Source organism: Corvus brachyrhynchos, unplaced genomic scaffold (assembly GCF_000691975.1).
Source record: "Corvus brachyrhynchos isolate BGI_N302 unplaced genomic scaffold, ASM69197v1 scaffold70, whole genome shotgun sequence".
Lineage (NCBI taxonomy): Eukaryota > Metazoa > Chordata > Aves > Passeriformes > Corvidae > Corvus > Corvus brachyrhynchos.
The window spans coordinates 1,686,738-1,702,832 of NW_008236217.1; the positions used below are offsets into that span (position 1 = coordinate 1,686,738).

Here is a 16,095-nt window from a genome sequence, read left to right on the forward strand (position 1 = left end):
CGTGTAGGGCTGGCACTCCTGCGGAATTTTGAAGCACGCTGAAATATTCCATCACGCTTCTTCTTCTCATCTTTAGGCAAGAGCTCATCTGGACCCTGCGATTTGTTCAGCTCTCTGATATCCAAGCCCAGGGCAACAGATGCAAGGAGGACAGCACACCCATACAGCACTGAATCAGTCTTCTTTTTGTGCAGCGTCCTGCTCAGACTGTTTGTAGGTGTCATTTGAGGAGTACTATTGGTAGAACTAGCAGAGGTTCCTTCTTCAAAGCTCTCGTGTTCTACTGTATTCTCTCCCTGATCATCTTTCCAAAGAGGTAGATTAATATAGGCCTGATTGGGCAACTTAATTGGCTTTGGTCTTTTACTGTCCAAACCTTCAGAGATAAGTTTCTTATCAGTACATGCACCTGTAAAACAACACCGTTTCCTTTAAGACTGCAATTCAACTGTTTAGCATGTCTGCATATGTACATCATCATTTCCTTTAAAATGCCCAAGTATTAACTTTGAAGGACACTACAATCCATTTAGATGCCGTCAGAAGCTCAGACTCACATTTTGAGTTTCAGAAACACATCCTACGCCTAAACCTCTTGGTGTTTGCAACACTTTGATAGTGCTTTTTAAAAAACACAGAAAGTATTTCTGTGTATGGATTACAGAGAAGTAAATTACTATATACAAACTACTAGATAAAATCTGGAATATACTCTTTGCAATGCTTTCAATTAAGCTGAGTTCCAAAATTCAGTCAGCTACTAGAAATTTTTCCAATTAATTCATTAGGTCATGGTGGTCTGGAGTAAAAAGTAAACTTGACATCTTACACCTAATGACAAATAAAAAGGAGGCATTATTTGACTTACATGTGTTACTCTACTATAAACTACTGAATGCTAGAGAATAAACACAGAAGTATTTGAAATTCAAATATGTTAAATTTGTATGCAGGGTTTTAGTAGTAAGCTAATAAATCTACAAAATTACTTTTTGTGAAGCCTTGATTTATACCTCTACCATTATACATGAAGATTAAAACGCCTTTTTCCAGCAGTGTCCAAGCAGCTTACTATTTCCTCTTCCAGATGGCATAAACCTAGCTGCTGCTACAGACACCAGGTTGTATCACAGGCTTTTTTCCTGACACTGGTAACTTAATTTTCTCAGATAAAAGAATCCATAGTATAGAAAAAGAGTGTGCAAACTTTAAAATTATTATGAATATTTTATAGTCACAGCCCATTATAGTAATGGTCATAAAAAGCAACATGGAGCTATTATGTTCCTGAACCTAAGGGGAACAAGTATGTTTTACCTTGTGATTTTACCTGCAAATAGCAACATGTTGTCTAAAACACTACAAGACTTGAAATCTAAGTTTTTTTCTTGAAAATTTAGATAATAGGTCTCATTCAAAAAAACCAGGGAATTAATATCTGGGGAATATATCAGGGCTTACAGGTTTTTTAAAAACTATGCGTTTTTTGAACTACTATGCATTTTTTCAACAACTATGCAGATCCCACAACAATGACATCAATGATTATTTAAATGTCAAGACAATTACTGATTTAGGTTCTTTTTAAAAGAAACAAAAAATGGTGACTGCAGATCTCATATACAGAGCAGCCTGCAACTCAAAAACATGGAAAAAATCTCTATATGGTTCTCACAGACCATGTATATTTCTTAGGTGCTAATGATGTAAATATAGGGGTTTTTTGCAGAGGAAAATGGTCGGCAGCATGATTACTCCTATAATAAACTGCATAATCCTTGAAGGAATTCAAGCAATACCATTTATAACATTGGAAGTAATCTTAACACTATTATATGGCTACTTTCACTTTTTCAAAAATAGCTCTTACCTTGGTCCACAAATAGTGAAGCTAAGGGAACACCCTTCTGATTTTTCATTAAAACAGTTGACCAAGGGTTGCTGCCATCTGAAAGGGGTCTTACTCTGAAATAACAATAGTTATTTTGAGATTACAGATACCATGCTCACATAAACTTTGTGAGAAAATTACTTTCTTTTCAAACTATAAACCTGTAGTACATAACTTGAAAACCTTTCCAAAGGTAAAAAAAAGATGTAGTAGCATTGAAACATATGATTATAAATGCAAACATGCCTTAGTGTCAGGTATTCTTTTTACAATAAAAATTTCACACCTAAAAAGAAAGCAAATGAAAAATGGGCCTTCGTTACCTATTGAACAACACAGGTTTGTGAAAACCTGGACAACAGTTTCATTGTGTCAAAGAAATTATGTGAATATTGGAAGCTTATTAAACATAGTGACTTTAAAACAAACAAAAATAATATAAAGCCAGTATCAACTGATCATCTGGAACCAGCTCCTGACACAGGTAAATGAGTGGATATCCCCACCAGGAAAAGTAAAAAAAGGCACTATAAATAACTGTATATGCTGGAGAAATAAAGGAAAGGATTGCTTACTTTGGAAAAGCTGCTAATCTCTAGTTTTGAGCCATTGGAAAAAATAATCTGAAAGTGAAGCTGTCCAGCTGATTTCCATAACCCTTTCACCCTCTGTTTGTCAGCATAAATGATGTTGCTGGTGTGAACTGTGCCTCCCACATGTCAAATCAGTCAGTCTTACTTAATCATACTTGAAGTACCCAGTGGGGGCCATGCTTGCAATTCCTCAAAGCAATGTGAGGACGGGCAAGAAAGACAGGCCATGAATGTCTGGTATGCATTGGCAGCTCAGCATCCCAGTATGTTACAAATCTCAAAAAAACAGAGATAAAGGGTAATAGAGTCAAAAAAGTCAATAAAACTTTAACATAAGTAGGTGTTTTATCCTCAAAGTCTAACTGGGAGAGCCACTCATTATTAATATAATTTCTAAATTAATTAAAAGGTAGGAGTTTTTGCTGTAACTAGAGACAGCAGAACTTTTTTCACTCACTACCTATGCCAGTGATTCAGTTACCAAGAATGCTTTAGTATTATCAAAAAACCAAAATGTAGTAGACATACTTGTCCTTACAATCTGCACGATCCTTTGTTTGAACTGAACTTGGTCCCCATGTACAACCTTTCTTTTTAAAATTTCTCTTCACATCTTCAAACTCTTCTTGGTGGTAAGTTGTGCTCCTTCCCCAAGTTCTGTTGCTTTCATCTGAAGTTACTAGAGATTGGATTTAAAAACAAAAAAGCCCATACACATAAATACTATTTCTAAAGGCAAAATATTTTGACAGAACAGAGTATCTTCTGCACTGCAAAACCATTTGGACACAATAACACACAGGAGTAGGAAAAAAATTGAGGTTTTTTTTTTCTTTTACAAAAACCACCATGCAAACTTCACTGATCCAAAAAGATGAGCAAGAAAGAAAAGTAATTTATGAGCTGACAAGAAACCCAGATTAAAGATAAAGCAGCAAAGCAATCATGTTTTCCATGCTTCCTTTAACTGTGAACCTTATATTTAGGTAATTCAGACAAGTGAGTTAGACTGAGCACTTAAATTCAATGAAGAAAACATATTCTGTGGACAACTGGTATCAAATGAAACAGAATAATCCAATTGTGACCATGATTAACATTTTCTTTCTCACTACACCAAAACAAATTATATACTTTTAAGCATCTAGCCTCCATTAAATGCTTAGTCTGTCACTGTCTCAGCTGATAAATTAAACAGAACCAGCACCTTGGAAACACAATGAAATCTTGCCTTTTTTCACAACCCCACTGGGAAGTTCATATTCACTTGTGATATCTACATCTTGCTGGTACACATATACACTGTTTCTTCGGCCATTAGCTGTGTGTGTATCTGTTTTTGGAATCACTGAGGAAAAATTAAGAGAATGTAGTAGAGATCTTAGTCAAACTGATTTCAGAAACAGAACTGTTTCCCTCATATTTTTGTCTTTAGGTCCTAAATCCTGGATCTATAAAGGCATTAAGCATCTTCTGATGATGGGTTTTTACAGTAGAGTTTAAAGGATCCTCTTTATAGGACCCAACCTGGGAAGGCAGATTTTCACATGTCACTGACTAACTGAAGCATTAGCTTGGTATTGTGATGGCATTCTTACAGATATGATGGAGAGACCTAGGAGAAAAGCAACACAGCCAGTTATAACAGCATGATAAATGAGGAGGCATTTACATGTCCATGGTTGTGCTGTTCCTTCACTGTCCAGATTCTCCTCCTTCCTCGCTGTACACCTTCTCGCCAGCACAGCTCACCCTGTAGCACAGCACTACACTTGCCTACCTTACACTCCCATTTTCAACCACATTCCTATGGAATATGTACCTTAGTGGTTTTCCTCCTCCCTCCAAGACACCTTTCAAAATCAGCAGAATTTGCTTTAATAAGAAATTAACTAGATTTTTCTTTTAATTTAATGTTTAGATTTGAAAACTAGAGTTGCTCATGATAAAGTGAAGCAGCCAAGTAAGCAGTTGTTATATATGCCTGTTCAAATCACCTGTATTTGAGCAAGTCGTCTTGAAACAAAGACACTTTGAAGTTAAATCAAGATAAAACATTATTGTGGGAAAGGGAATTTATTTTGCACAGGTGCAGGTGGGTGTGGAAGCTAAATTGTTTCAGCTAGATAATCCTGAGATACCTGATAAGCTTTTATCCAAAAACCTAAGGATCCAAACTCAGAAGCAGACATGTACTTCTTTTAAACAACAGCCTTTATGTTGTCCTGCATGTGTAAGTCCTATGAATACACATCCCTGTTCAAAAAAAAATCCCCAGTGAATCCCCAGTGGCACTTAGCACACATGCAAGGAGTGGCACTGCTATAGCTTACACAAGGCTATGCAATTAAAAAAACAAACAGAAAACTCAAGTTTTCAGAACCATGCCAATACCTGACATTTGCTTCATTTCCAAGCATTTCCTTGCAGAGCAAGAAGAATCAAAGATAAAATGAGATAATTTATATGTAATTATGACATTGTACTAAGAGAAGCCTTTCTTTACCTTTCTACAAAAAGCAAAGCAAAGCAACCAACCAACCAGAAAAACCCACCCCAGTTTGAGGACAGGAAACTATTGGCAACACAGATACTCTGTCAGCTAACATCTGAAAAAAAAATTCACTTAATTTTCCTTCCATCTCAAATTTTCATTAAGAAAAGCAAGACAGGGTTTGTCCACCTCTCTCCTTTATCCACAACACATGGGCAGTAATGGTCTTTGCCCATTGCCAACTGTATCAACTGCAGCTCAAACACATACTGTCTCCCCTTTAGACATTAACAATGAAAAGGATTTCGTAAGGCAGAGGTGATCCAAAGAGATGAGAGATCTGATTTCTATCCAAACTCAAAACAAAGTTCCAGGCTGTTTTAAAAATCAACCAATCTTTAGACTATCTACAGTATGGAAGAAAATCCTCATGCATTCTAATTTCCCCTTCTCATTTTTAGCTGACAAAGCCAGATTCTGAAGTAATCTCCCTCACAGGTGACTATGCTTGCAAGAGAAGATAGCCAACATCCATAAGCAATCAGCTGGAACAGGTTCCACTGATTTCATAAAGAGAGAGAAGCTTAAGGCATTCCTCTCTGAATATGGATAATTAGACAATCTACTTTGCACAATACATCAGACAATACAAATGCAAGCAGTAAATCCTGTAGGAACTGTTTTGTCTGAGTATAGGTCATCCCCAAATATAAATGCATGCTTCTCTGTAGTAACACGATCATATTCCTGGTACATCCACTGTGTGAGCATGAACATACCTTCCTTTCTGTCACCAGTATACATAAAAATGTAGACATACAAATGTACCCACAATTTTATTTTTGTTTCTTTTTCCTGTCTTCAGAAAACCTAAAGCAAGATTTCTTCTGGATTTATACCTGCTTAAAGCTTTATTCTCTTTTGACGTAAGAATGCTGGGTTACTGGCTCATTCTCTGGTCTTTCCATCTTACAAGACTCCCTTACACTCTGAACCTTTCATTTCCTTTATCAACTCCAATATCTAATAAAAACTTGTTTTCCATCTTACTTGGGCTCTAAATGTGATGCTTTGCCTTTTGTCATAAATTTTGATTTATCATTGTTTTATCCCAGTCAGTTTAAAATTTGGTTCCCAAAGTAATTAAGTAAAGATACCATTTAAAGGATTCACAATCATTTTGAATTACTGAAAATTATTTAGCATTTTAGTAAGATTATCCCCCCTTCCAAAGAAGTTGCAACTGTTAGAACCAATCAAGGGATGTGGAAATCAGACAGAAATCTGCCTGGAACCTCATACTACTACCAACATTTCAGTAAGTATATGGAACACTCTCTATTCATCAAATGAGTGGAGACTTACACTGTATAGCTCGAAGACGAGGAATTATTGTGGGGCTACTTGATGGACTAGAGCTGTTACTGTTTAAACTCCTCCTCTTATCCAGATTGGGGGATGCCTGCACTGTTATTTTGTGCTGAAAGTCTGTAAGAGAGCAAAACAAATCAGCTTTAATGTTATGAATAAAAAACTTCTCAGAAGAACATGCTGCTATACTACTTAAAGTTATATGATGAATTAGACTTCATTATATGTAACTTATTTATACATGTAAGAGATATACATATTAAAAACACTGAAAAACTCTAAATGTAACTATTTGGCTTTTGAGTCAAACAGGAAGGATTTCACACCTTCATGTGACAAGAACATGAACAACAGCAAGTAGGTCCAAGTGGACCTATCTGAGACACATCCACACCACAAGTTGTTATTCAATCTTGTTGGTTGTCACAGGAGGGGCAAAAAATACCGCTCAGTATTTAATCTCAAATGAATCAATACTCATGGCAATCAGATTTGCCTTATTTTTTTTAAGCATGTAATTCATTTAAAAAAGAATTAACAAAGAAAAGTCACATTTATTCAGAAAATCATGACAGCAAACTACAGAATTACAAATATTCATAGCAAAGTAGTAAAAAAAAAATTGAACAACTAATATTGAGGAGGAAAAAATTCACGAAATTAAACAATATGCCCCTCTAATCTCCATCATCAATGCAATTATATTGTACACTATTCTTAGAATAGAACTGTCTCAAGGACAAGATCATCTGGATGTTCTTGATTAGAAGGAGCTAATTGCTATTCTGAATGAAAGTTTTTATTTTATCATTGCTTCAAGTTAAATATAAGCAGAACTGGAAACAAAGGACTAAATATTCAGTTGAAGCTTGCAATCCAGCATAAATCTAACTAAAAACCATAAATCTAACATGTTTGTCTGGGAGGCTGAAGGGTGGCTTTTATCTTAGTTGCTCTTATTTTTAAAGTAAGGAAAAATAAGCTTATTTCAATAGTGCTGAAATAGTACTCCAAATATTACTTCTCCCTTCATGTCTTTCCAGCTACCAGACAGCTACAATTTGGTCAGACTTGTGTTAACATAGCATCAAGTTCTTACTGCGTTTGCAATAAGCTGACAGACTTGACCCAGAAGCCACTGAAAGGAAGCCCACCAGCCCCAGCATGCTGGTACCTCTAATGAAGGCTTTCCAACCACTGGTGAAACCTTGAGTTTGTGTAATGCTGTCTTGGGGCAACATTAAAATGGCACCTCTAAACCAGCCCCTAAGAACTGAAAGACCCTCACTGCCTACAAACACGCCTCCTTTGCAAAGGGGGCATTTTAATGCATTCATGGGTAGAATGAAATGCTCTAACATTCAAATTACACCATATTTGTATTCTGAAATCATCTGCTGCTGCTATTAATAGGTTTTCTTACAAGAAATAAGGCACTGAAGATTGTAACTGCTGTGTTGTACTTGAGACTGCAATAAGTGTGCAGTTTGGACCTACTGCACCTGTACCCCCAGCCCTTTTGAAGCACTGTTTTTTTGCTTGGTATTTGAAAGTTTAGGGCAAACAGCACTAACATTTCATCATGTTAGAAAGTTCTGGCATGTACTAAAAAGGTACTTTTCTGTCTGTACAAAAACAATGATAACAAAAGTCTGAACTTTGGACTAGTATTAAATCATGTGGCTCTCATGCTAGTGACCTTTCCCTCCAAATGGGATGAACTTCTAGCTGAATCATTCCTCCAGATGAAATGAGGACTATTCCATGAGAATATGGTATGTGAAAACTGTTTCTTTGTGGGGAAGGATCCATACAACAAGGAGCCAAACCCCTCTGTGCATTACAGTAGAAGAACGTGGCAACAAAATAAAATAGTAGCCAACACTGAAAACATGAACCATGGAACTGAAGAAGATGTCATATTTAATCATCACATATACTGTGACTTTTAAAAAATTGCAGACCTGAAGGCAAACTAATTCTGTGTCCATCTTTAAGTTTTAACCGGCTTCTTTTAAACTTCCCCTTCCTCTTCTTTACATTGGGTTTCTCTTGGTTTAACTGGAATATCATGATATTCAGCTCACGCTCCAGCACGTCGATCTCGCGTTCCGCTAATTGCTGCTCACGGCGCTTCAGTAATTCTTCTTGAGACTTTTGCTGAAGAGCTGCTCTTGTCAACTCCTCTTCTCGTGATCGAAGCTCCTGAAGACAAGATTCACAAAAGTAAAACTAAGTAATAATGTGAAGGCAGTATTAAAGGACACATGAAGTGCACAGTAGGATGTATTTCCTGATTTATTTTTATGATGCACTATATCCATGCAACATGCACACACAATCTTCTGCCAGTCCTCCACTCTGAATAAACCAAGATTCTGTATTCAGAATCAAGCATTACACAGATTTCCTTTCAACCATTTAACTTGAGTCCCTTTACTTAAAGCAGGTAAGCAGCGGCAATGGGGACAACACATGCAATCAAGGATTATCAGCTAACAGCCCAGCAGAAAATGTGCTTCAAGTGTTTCGCATGATGAGAAATTCTTGCACAGCATGAGGGCTACTCTTGGATAGCTCCTACGCTTTATCATAAAGCCAATGACCTGACAAATACACAAATTATTGCCTTTATCTTAAATTCTCTAACCTTTCCTGTTTTTCAGCAATGCGTTAAGTAGTACTTTTCTATCTAGAAAAGCAATCAGTATTACACTGAATGTGGATTAGTGCAATAGGATAAACAAAGTCGTAAGACAGCTGTTTCTTAATTAAAATCTAGCAGGTATCTGTAACATCAAACAGCTACCAACCACTGAATTACAGCATAGAGACTCCCCAACCACCACTCTCAGAAAAGTTGTTCTTCTTTTATTCTTTCTCGGTTTTGGAAAAGGAAAAACTTTAGTAAGGAAGCTAGTTAATTTTTCAGGTAAAATGAATGCCCAAGGCTAAACAGCTGTAAACCTAGCATCTTAAAATTATCTTAATATTCAGCTTCCAAAATCTGTTAAAATATATCTGAAATTTAAGACCTCCTTAATTTGAGACCTTCCTTCATAGTATGGGCCATATTACACAGGAAACAGAGTTACACAGAACACTTATAGTCTATATTGCTAATAATACTGTACTGAAAGTATAGGAAAAGGAGAACTAGATGTGACTCATACTGTGTATGTTTCTCATGACATATATTTTTCATATGATTCTGAAAATTCCACCTGGATTGAAATTGAAATTCAACTCAGAAAACCATCATTTGAAATAAAGCTATGCTAAAAGTTCAGGATACCTAAGAATTTTATTTCCATTTAAAATGAATTTATTTTGTCACTATACAATTTTATAATTGTGGTGTTGCTTGGTTTTGTTTGTCTTTGTTTTGTTTTTATTTCAGAGCAGACTGCCTACTTCTGCTCACCGGTATCAAGCAAAGTTGTACGCCAGAAGAATTCCTTATTTCATACAGAGAAAGCAAAAAACTACTTCCTGAACTATATTACTTCAGTGTTTTCAAATGAGGGGATGTTCAAATGTTCTTGCTAAAAAGACTGTGGATGTCAAAAGACAGGTTGGCACTGAAGCAAACTGGTTCAGTGAGAAGTGTGTATTCTTCAGAAAGATACTTTTTGGGTTTTTTTACAGATATAGCACACATAAACTGCTTATCATGGGTTTAAAATTTAATTGATATGACTGACAAATTTCATATGGTATACTAATTTTGAGTGTGCTTATTTCAACATAATATTGGAAACAATTTTTTTTTTTAATTGACCCACTTAACATACAGTGTTTCACTAAAGGCAATTCTGCCTCTTGGAAATTCAAAGGAACCTGTCTTCATGTCAGCAAGTAAGGCTTTGGGTTGTGTTCTTCTGTTTGCTTTGGTTCTGCTTTTTTAAAGATATTTAATAACTTAATTTAGAGACTCCTGCAAATTCTCACTTTCTTCCTCCTCCTGTCCACTCAAAACAGGACAACCTAAGACAAGGGTTGAAAGCAGAAACTACATGAATTCAGACTTAGAAAAAAGATACTTTAGAGTATAAATAGAAAACGTCTTTACTACTGGATTAGTACAGTAATAAAGGTATGTTAGGAGACACTGTTGATTTTCTCTCTTTCACAGCTCTCAAATCCAGGTTCCATAAAGCTCAGCAACCAGGCAAAAACTGAGGGCCTGTACTGAAGTAGTAGACAGCCTAGAAGAATTAAAAGTGTTTCCTCAATGAGAGATTAAGTATTTACTCTTTTCCAAATAAACTAATTAAAACTAGACTTACTGCAATTAGTTATGCAATGTTTCCACACTGCTCTGCAATTAAAACACCCATTGTAAGGAAGCTTGGAAAGAATTCTATATTTAAGTTGCTCAAGAACATTTGTCAAAATAAGATTGTGATCTTCTCTTCGAGTAGGCGTCACCACCACTCATTTGCAGTAGGCCCTTGAGGAAATTCCTCCAGCTACAGAAGCTGCTCTTTTACAGCATGAATGAGACTCCATGCAGAGGATTTTTGTATTATTATTATTATATAAATACTTTATAGACAATACTTTCTCTCTAGTAGCTGACAGCAAAATTGATAATGTGCCAAATTAAAAAAACCTCGTATATATGAAAACCTTGTCTAAGTCAAAGTCACATGTTTTCAATCTTCAAGAAGTATACCTCATTAGGGTAGATGCTTCAGGAGATGCACTTACTCTGGCACATAAAAAGTAAATTTCATTTTATCTTTACCCCTCCCTGAGTTTAACTCACTTTTGCACCAAAAATATGACTCTTCTCACAAACCTTTTCACCTGCTTATTTAATCCTAAACTTGATTTAGTCAGATTCTTCTTGGATAGGAAATCTCATTCTAGACTAATGCCTCCAGAAAAACAAAAATAAACAAAAACCTGAACAGGAAGGCCTCTAATAATTGCTCCCAGAGTAAAAAGAGGAAAATAGTTGGTTGAGCAGTTGCTGGAGGGGCCAAAAACAGAGTCATGTTCTATGGCAGGTTGAGGCAAGTGAACACAGTAGCTGGTGACCCCACGGCAAGTAAAAAAAAGGAAGCCTCTACTCTCTGTAGAGGGACTGTAACTCAACTGCAAAGGAAGAGATCTGACAGCTACTGAGGCACACAGATCAGCTCTAGCACACTGTATGCCTACTGCAGGCAGAGCAGAGAGCAAACTTATCCAGTTCTGTGAACCAAATTGGAAGAGGGAAATGCAGAGGGTAGAAGAAACAGTAGATAGGAAGTACATAATAACACTGCAATCTCATGGGTGATCAGTAAATTCTAATACCACTATGCTGATATTACAGTACATATGTAACATCACACCCAACATCAGCCAAACATCCAGATACTGCCATTTGTGACATTTGATGAGAGTAAGTGAAGGACAAAGGCTACAAACAGTGACTTGCAAGACAAGAGTTTAGTTCTTGCTTTTGTCAAAGTTAGAGACTACATCTTCTATAAATTTTCTTCACAAGTCACTGCATCTCAGTGATTGTCTTCCTTGTCTACTATCACTTCATGAAAACTAACAGCAAATATATACTAGGCAATAACTATACTGCAAGAAACATCCACAAAGAAGGAATCTATTTCTTCCAGAAGCATTTCTAACAGGGACTCGAGCATACCTGGCCTATTCCAACTGTTATCAAGTTGTCTAAAGGAAAATAAAAAATTCTGGGTGATTAAAACCAAGTTGAAGTAAGTATAAGAGAAGACAAAGAGAATTGACAATGAGTACTCATTTAGTACAAACATATTGTGACATGAGAAAGAGGATCAGTGACAAATCTGAGTAATAAACAAAAGAAATTGGATTTGCTGATTCATGTGTATGAGTTTGACCTTATTAATATCTGGCAAGAATATGTCCCAAACTGAAACACTGAAAGGAATCCATATGATCAGTCTATTCAGCAAGAAGAGAGATAAAAGCACTGCTCCATTTTTGGAAAAGAAGCCATGCGATACAGTCACATAACAGGATGAAAGGCTTTTCATTCTCACAGCTGAGGAGAATGTTCAACAGCAGCTGAAAATTTGCAGTCAAAGACTAGCTAAGGGATAAATTCAATTTAAGGGATACATACAAACATACAAGAAAAAAAAAATCATGTTTTAAAAAAGTGCCTAGAATCCCACATTTACAGATCTACAACTTGTTTTCTTTGGGGAGACAGATGTGGACATCTTTCTTTTTCAACTGTCTGTATATTTGCATGAGTACATTGGTAAGTAACAATCCAAAAGTTCGAAACCGCTGTATCCCATAAATATACATAGACATACATTCCCTTCCTTCACTGCCATGCAATTGGAAAGATCAACTTACTTTTTCCTTGGTCCTCAATTCATTAAATATCTGCTGAATTTCCAATTTCCAGTCATCTTGCATGGAGTGGAAAGACTCTTGAGGCATTTCAGTCATAACTGCCCCTTCAATGGCAGTAAGCTGTTCAAGAATTAAGGCAAACGATGGTCGGATATGAGGGTCCTGCTCCCAGCATTCTAGAATTTATCAAAATCCTGTCAGTTTTTAACAGCACATAGAACTTATTGAAGAACTTTGTGAATTTCAAGTTACTTTGCTACTGCATTTCAAGTCCTAATGTGTTCTCTTTACCTGCAAGATTTCCCCAGTCCCATCTCAATTTACAGAGGTGACATCTACCTACTTGTGCTCAGAGGATTGCTTTTGTATTAATAGTAAATCCTTTTTCACGTCTATCTTTAGCATCTGAAAGAGTAAAACTAGCAATATTGTACAGAAGGGATACATACAAAAGCTAGAAAAAGTCATTAAACACAAGGAAATAGCCATTAGCAAGCAATATTTATTTCTCACTAAACTATTTCCAAAACATTTTTTACACTCAGGAAGAAACAATGAAGAAAAATGGCATTTGCAATTCTTCCCCTTGGGATTTTAATCTTACTTTGTATTAAACTGTAGTATAATCCCATAATTTAGGAAAATAAATGCAATTTCAATGTAAAACAAAATCTGTGAGATCAGAGCAAAAACTGTACTGTTACTACTGAAAACCTTAAATGCAACATCATAACACTGTTTCCCTCAGAAATGCACCCAACTCTCTGCAACACGAGACTGCTGTGTAAAGAAAAACAAAATACTTGCTACACAGCACACTATCAAATGAGGTATTTATTTGGCAACCCCATGACTATCTCATACCCCCAAAACATAACTATTTAAATACATAGGAAGAAACAACATGGATACCTTTCATTAGTTTTGCAAATGGTTCAGGGCAGGTGGATGGAATGGGCAAAGTAAGCTTATTGACAGCTACTCCATAAGCCACAGCGAGGCCATCAATGCCACGGTAAGGAACTTCTCCTGTAAGCAGTTCCCACAGCAACACTCCGTAACTACAAAAGGTAATTTTTTTAAACAGTTATTTTCTGAGAAAGAAACAAGAACACAAGAAACACAAGGACAAACAAGTATCTGTCCAACCATGTACTGAAATTCATGAGGATTTCCCAGCCAAAGGTGAATGCCCTTCAGTCAGCTCTACTTTTGTAGTCGTGCACCTTTCCATTATAGTGATTAAGCAAATTGGATGCGACTTTAAGACTGGCTCGCACTCCTATTCAAAATGTAAGCCTGAAGCCAATTCTACAGAAAAGCTAGTTTCACATAAATCTGACTTACAGTAGGAAGTCTGAATGACAGGAAAACAAGCAACCTTCTCCCCACAAAAACCCAAACAAACAATAAAAGTAATTCTCAGCAGAGCAATCAGGCCATTCCCCTTTCCAAGTATTTCACAACAATTTACCTAGATGGACATACTTTTTCTTTTTTTTTTTTTAAATAATAGTAATAAAAATTACAGAAAACTCTCATCTTTATCTAGATGTTTCCATTTCTAATCCCCTCATGTATATATAAACTTGTCACTTCACTTCCCACTGAAGATGCAACAAGACTGAGAAATTATTTCATGCACACACAACTAATTTCTCCATACTAGAAAAAATGCCCCCACAAAATCCAAACAGAACAACATTGTTTCCAGTGAAAGGTGGTGGCATGAAGAGATCTTTTCTCAGTGTCCGGTACAGAAATCAAGAATCACAGGAATTCCTACTGCAGTAACAATAACCATAAGAATTTCTGCAATGCTCTCCACTCAAAGAAGAGCTGGGTATTGCTTTTACCTTCTTTGGGTCTGTATGCCCAAGGCTTGGCTTGTTCAAATGACCCAAGCCCCTACAAAGGGCTGGGACAGCATGCTGGCTGCTGTGACTCTAGAGCTCCTGTTCTACCGCCACTGAAATGGACAGCTTTCACAGTCATTACTGTGGAAGTGGGAATTACTCATTTCACAGTGTTAGCCTAAAGTGGACTTTATTGACTGGATTTGGTTTTTTGCTCCTCCCCTCATCCCCACACCCCTTCAACTTCTCTTCCTGCCAGGGAACCACTTGCACCTGTAGAACAAGGATACAAAGGACAACCTATTGCTGCTTTTGAATAGTACAGTGAGCAAGCAAAGCAAAAATAGAATACAAACTATTGCTCTTGCCACTTCTCTCCAAGTGTGCAAAGAAACCACCTGCGAGTTTTGCAGGGCTAGACTGAACTCTCCAACATGAGAAGAAAAGCATTCTGCACTGGGGAACTGAGGGCTATGCATCCCTTAGGACTAGAAATGAAACCTCAAGTGGAGCAGATGGGACAGGGAGAAGAACACACAGCAGTTAAGGTTTTCCATCACTGTCTGCTTAATGAGAAAAAGTCAGCATTATACACCACCTTACAACATCACTTTAATAAAACAGCAAACTACACAATATCAGCACAAATATAAGCAGTGCTTTGTTATCTATGGTCTATTTGTCTGAGAATTTTTGCATCTCATAAAATCTTGAAAAACTAATGAATTTACAGTGCTAACACTGCACCAAAGCTGAAGAAAACAGTCTGTACCTGCTGCCAAAAGAAAAAGGAATTTAAAAAGTCTTGAGCTTCTTAATAATTTCCTCCTGATTTTTCTGGTCTAATCTCAGCACTTGATTGTATACTGAAGTAAGGTTAAAATAATGAATTCCAATTTGTTTTAAAACAGAGGTATTCTGACCATAATGAATACAACACTTCCTACAGTACATACATATTTTATGCCTGATGGAGGAATTCTCCCGAACTACAGTTCATCTCTGTCCTTGGAGAAAGCATAAAAAAAATCTCTCAGCAAGTACAGACTCTTCTAAACTCAAGTAATTCCCCTGCTCAGGCTATCCCATATGTATTTTAGCATGCACTCTGAAGTTAAGCAAAACATTAAATTTAACTAAAAAGAAGTCACCTTTTATAAAAAGTTGTGTCACACTATTAGCTTTAGTTGTATATACAATTCAAGCCTTTAATCTTAAAGAGTCCTCAACAGTGCCAAGAGGGTGGTTGTTAAGTGTTGAACAGACCAACACAGTAACAGCCTTTTAATGAAAGCAGTCTTAATATCAAGTATCAAGAGCCAGCACTATGGGGGAAAAGATGCAAGGAGGAAGCCTAAAGACATTATGGTCTTGACACGCTGGAGTTTTTGGGAGGTACTAATCTGCCATTATCTAGGAAAACAACTACTTATTAACTCTCTCAACTACACAACTAGCTACTTTGTGTATTAAATGTCACCAGCTCACATACAATTGTCTATGCATACAGCCCAACCTTAAAAGTAATAGCTT

The 16,095-nt window shown here is 36.6% G+C and overlaps 1 protein-coding gene across 1 annotated transcript in view; it reads right to left on the minus strand.

Annotated features, from left to right (window-relative positions):
• LOC103624157 (mitogen-activated protein kinase kinase kinase MLK4) overlaps nucleotides 1-16,095 on the minus strand; it is a 32,191-nt gene that overhangs the window by 4,285 nt on the left and 11,811 nt on the right. Inside the window, exons 3-10 of the mRNA XM_017745305.1 lie at nucleotides 13,619-13,767; nucleotides 12,707-12,882; nucleotides 8,314-8,554; nucleotides 6,344-6,466; nucleotides 3,716-3,832; nucleotides 3,013-3,163; nucleotides 1,871-1,965; nucleotides 1-409 (exon numbers count right to left, since the gene is read on the minus strand). Of these exons, the coding sequence (XP_017600794.1) occupies nucleotides 1-409; nucleotides 1,871-1,965; nucleotides 3,013-3,163; nucleotides 3,716-3,832; nucleotides 6,344-6,466; nucleotides 8,314-8,554; nucleotides 12,707-12,882; nucleotides 13,619-13,767 (1,461 nt within the window). The remainder of the gene's footprint in view (nucleotides 410-1,870; nucleotides 1,966-3,012; nucleotides 3,164-3,715; nucleotides 3,833-6,343; nucleotides 6,467-8,313; nucleotides 8,555-12,706; nucleotides 12,883-13,618; nucleotides 13,768-16,095) is intronic.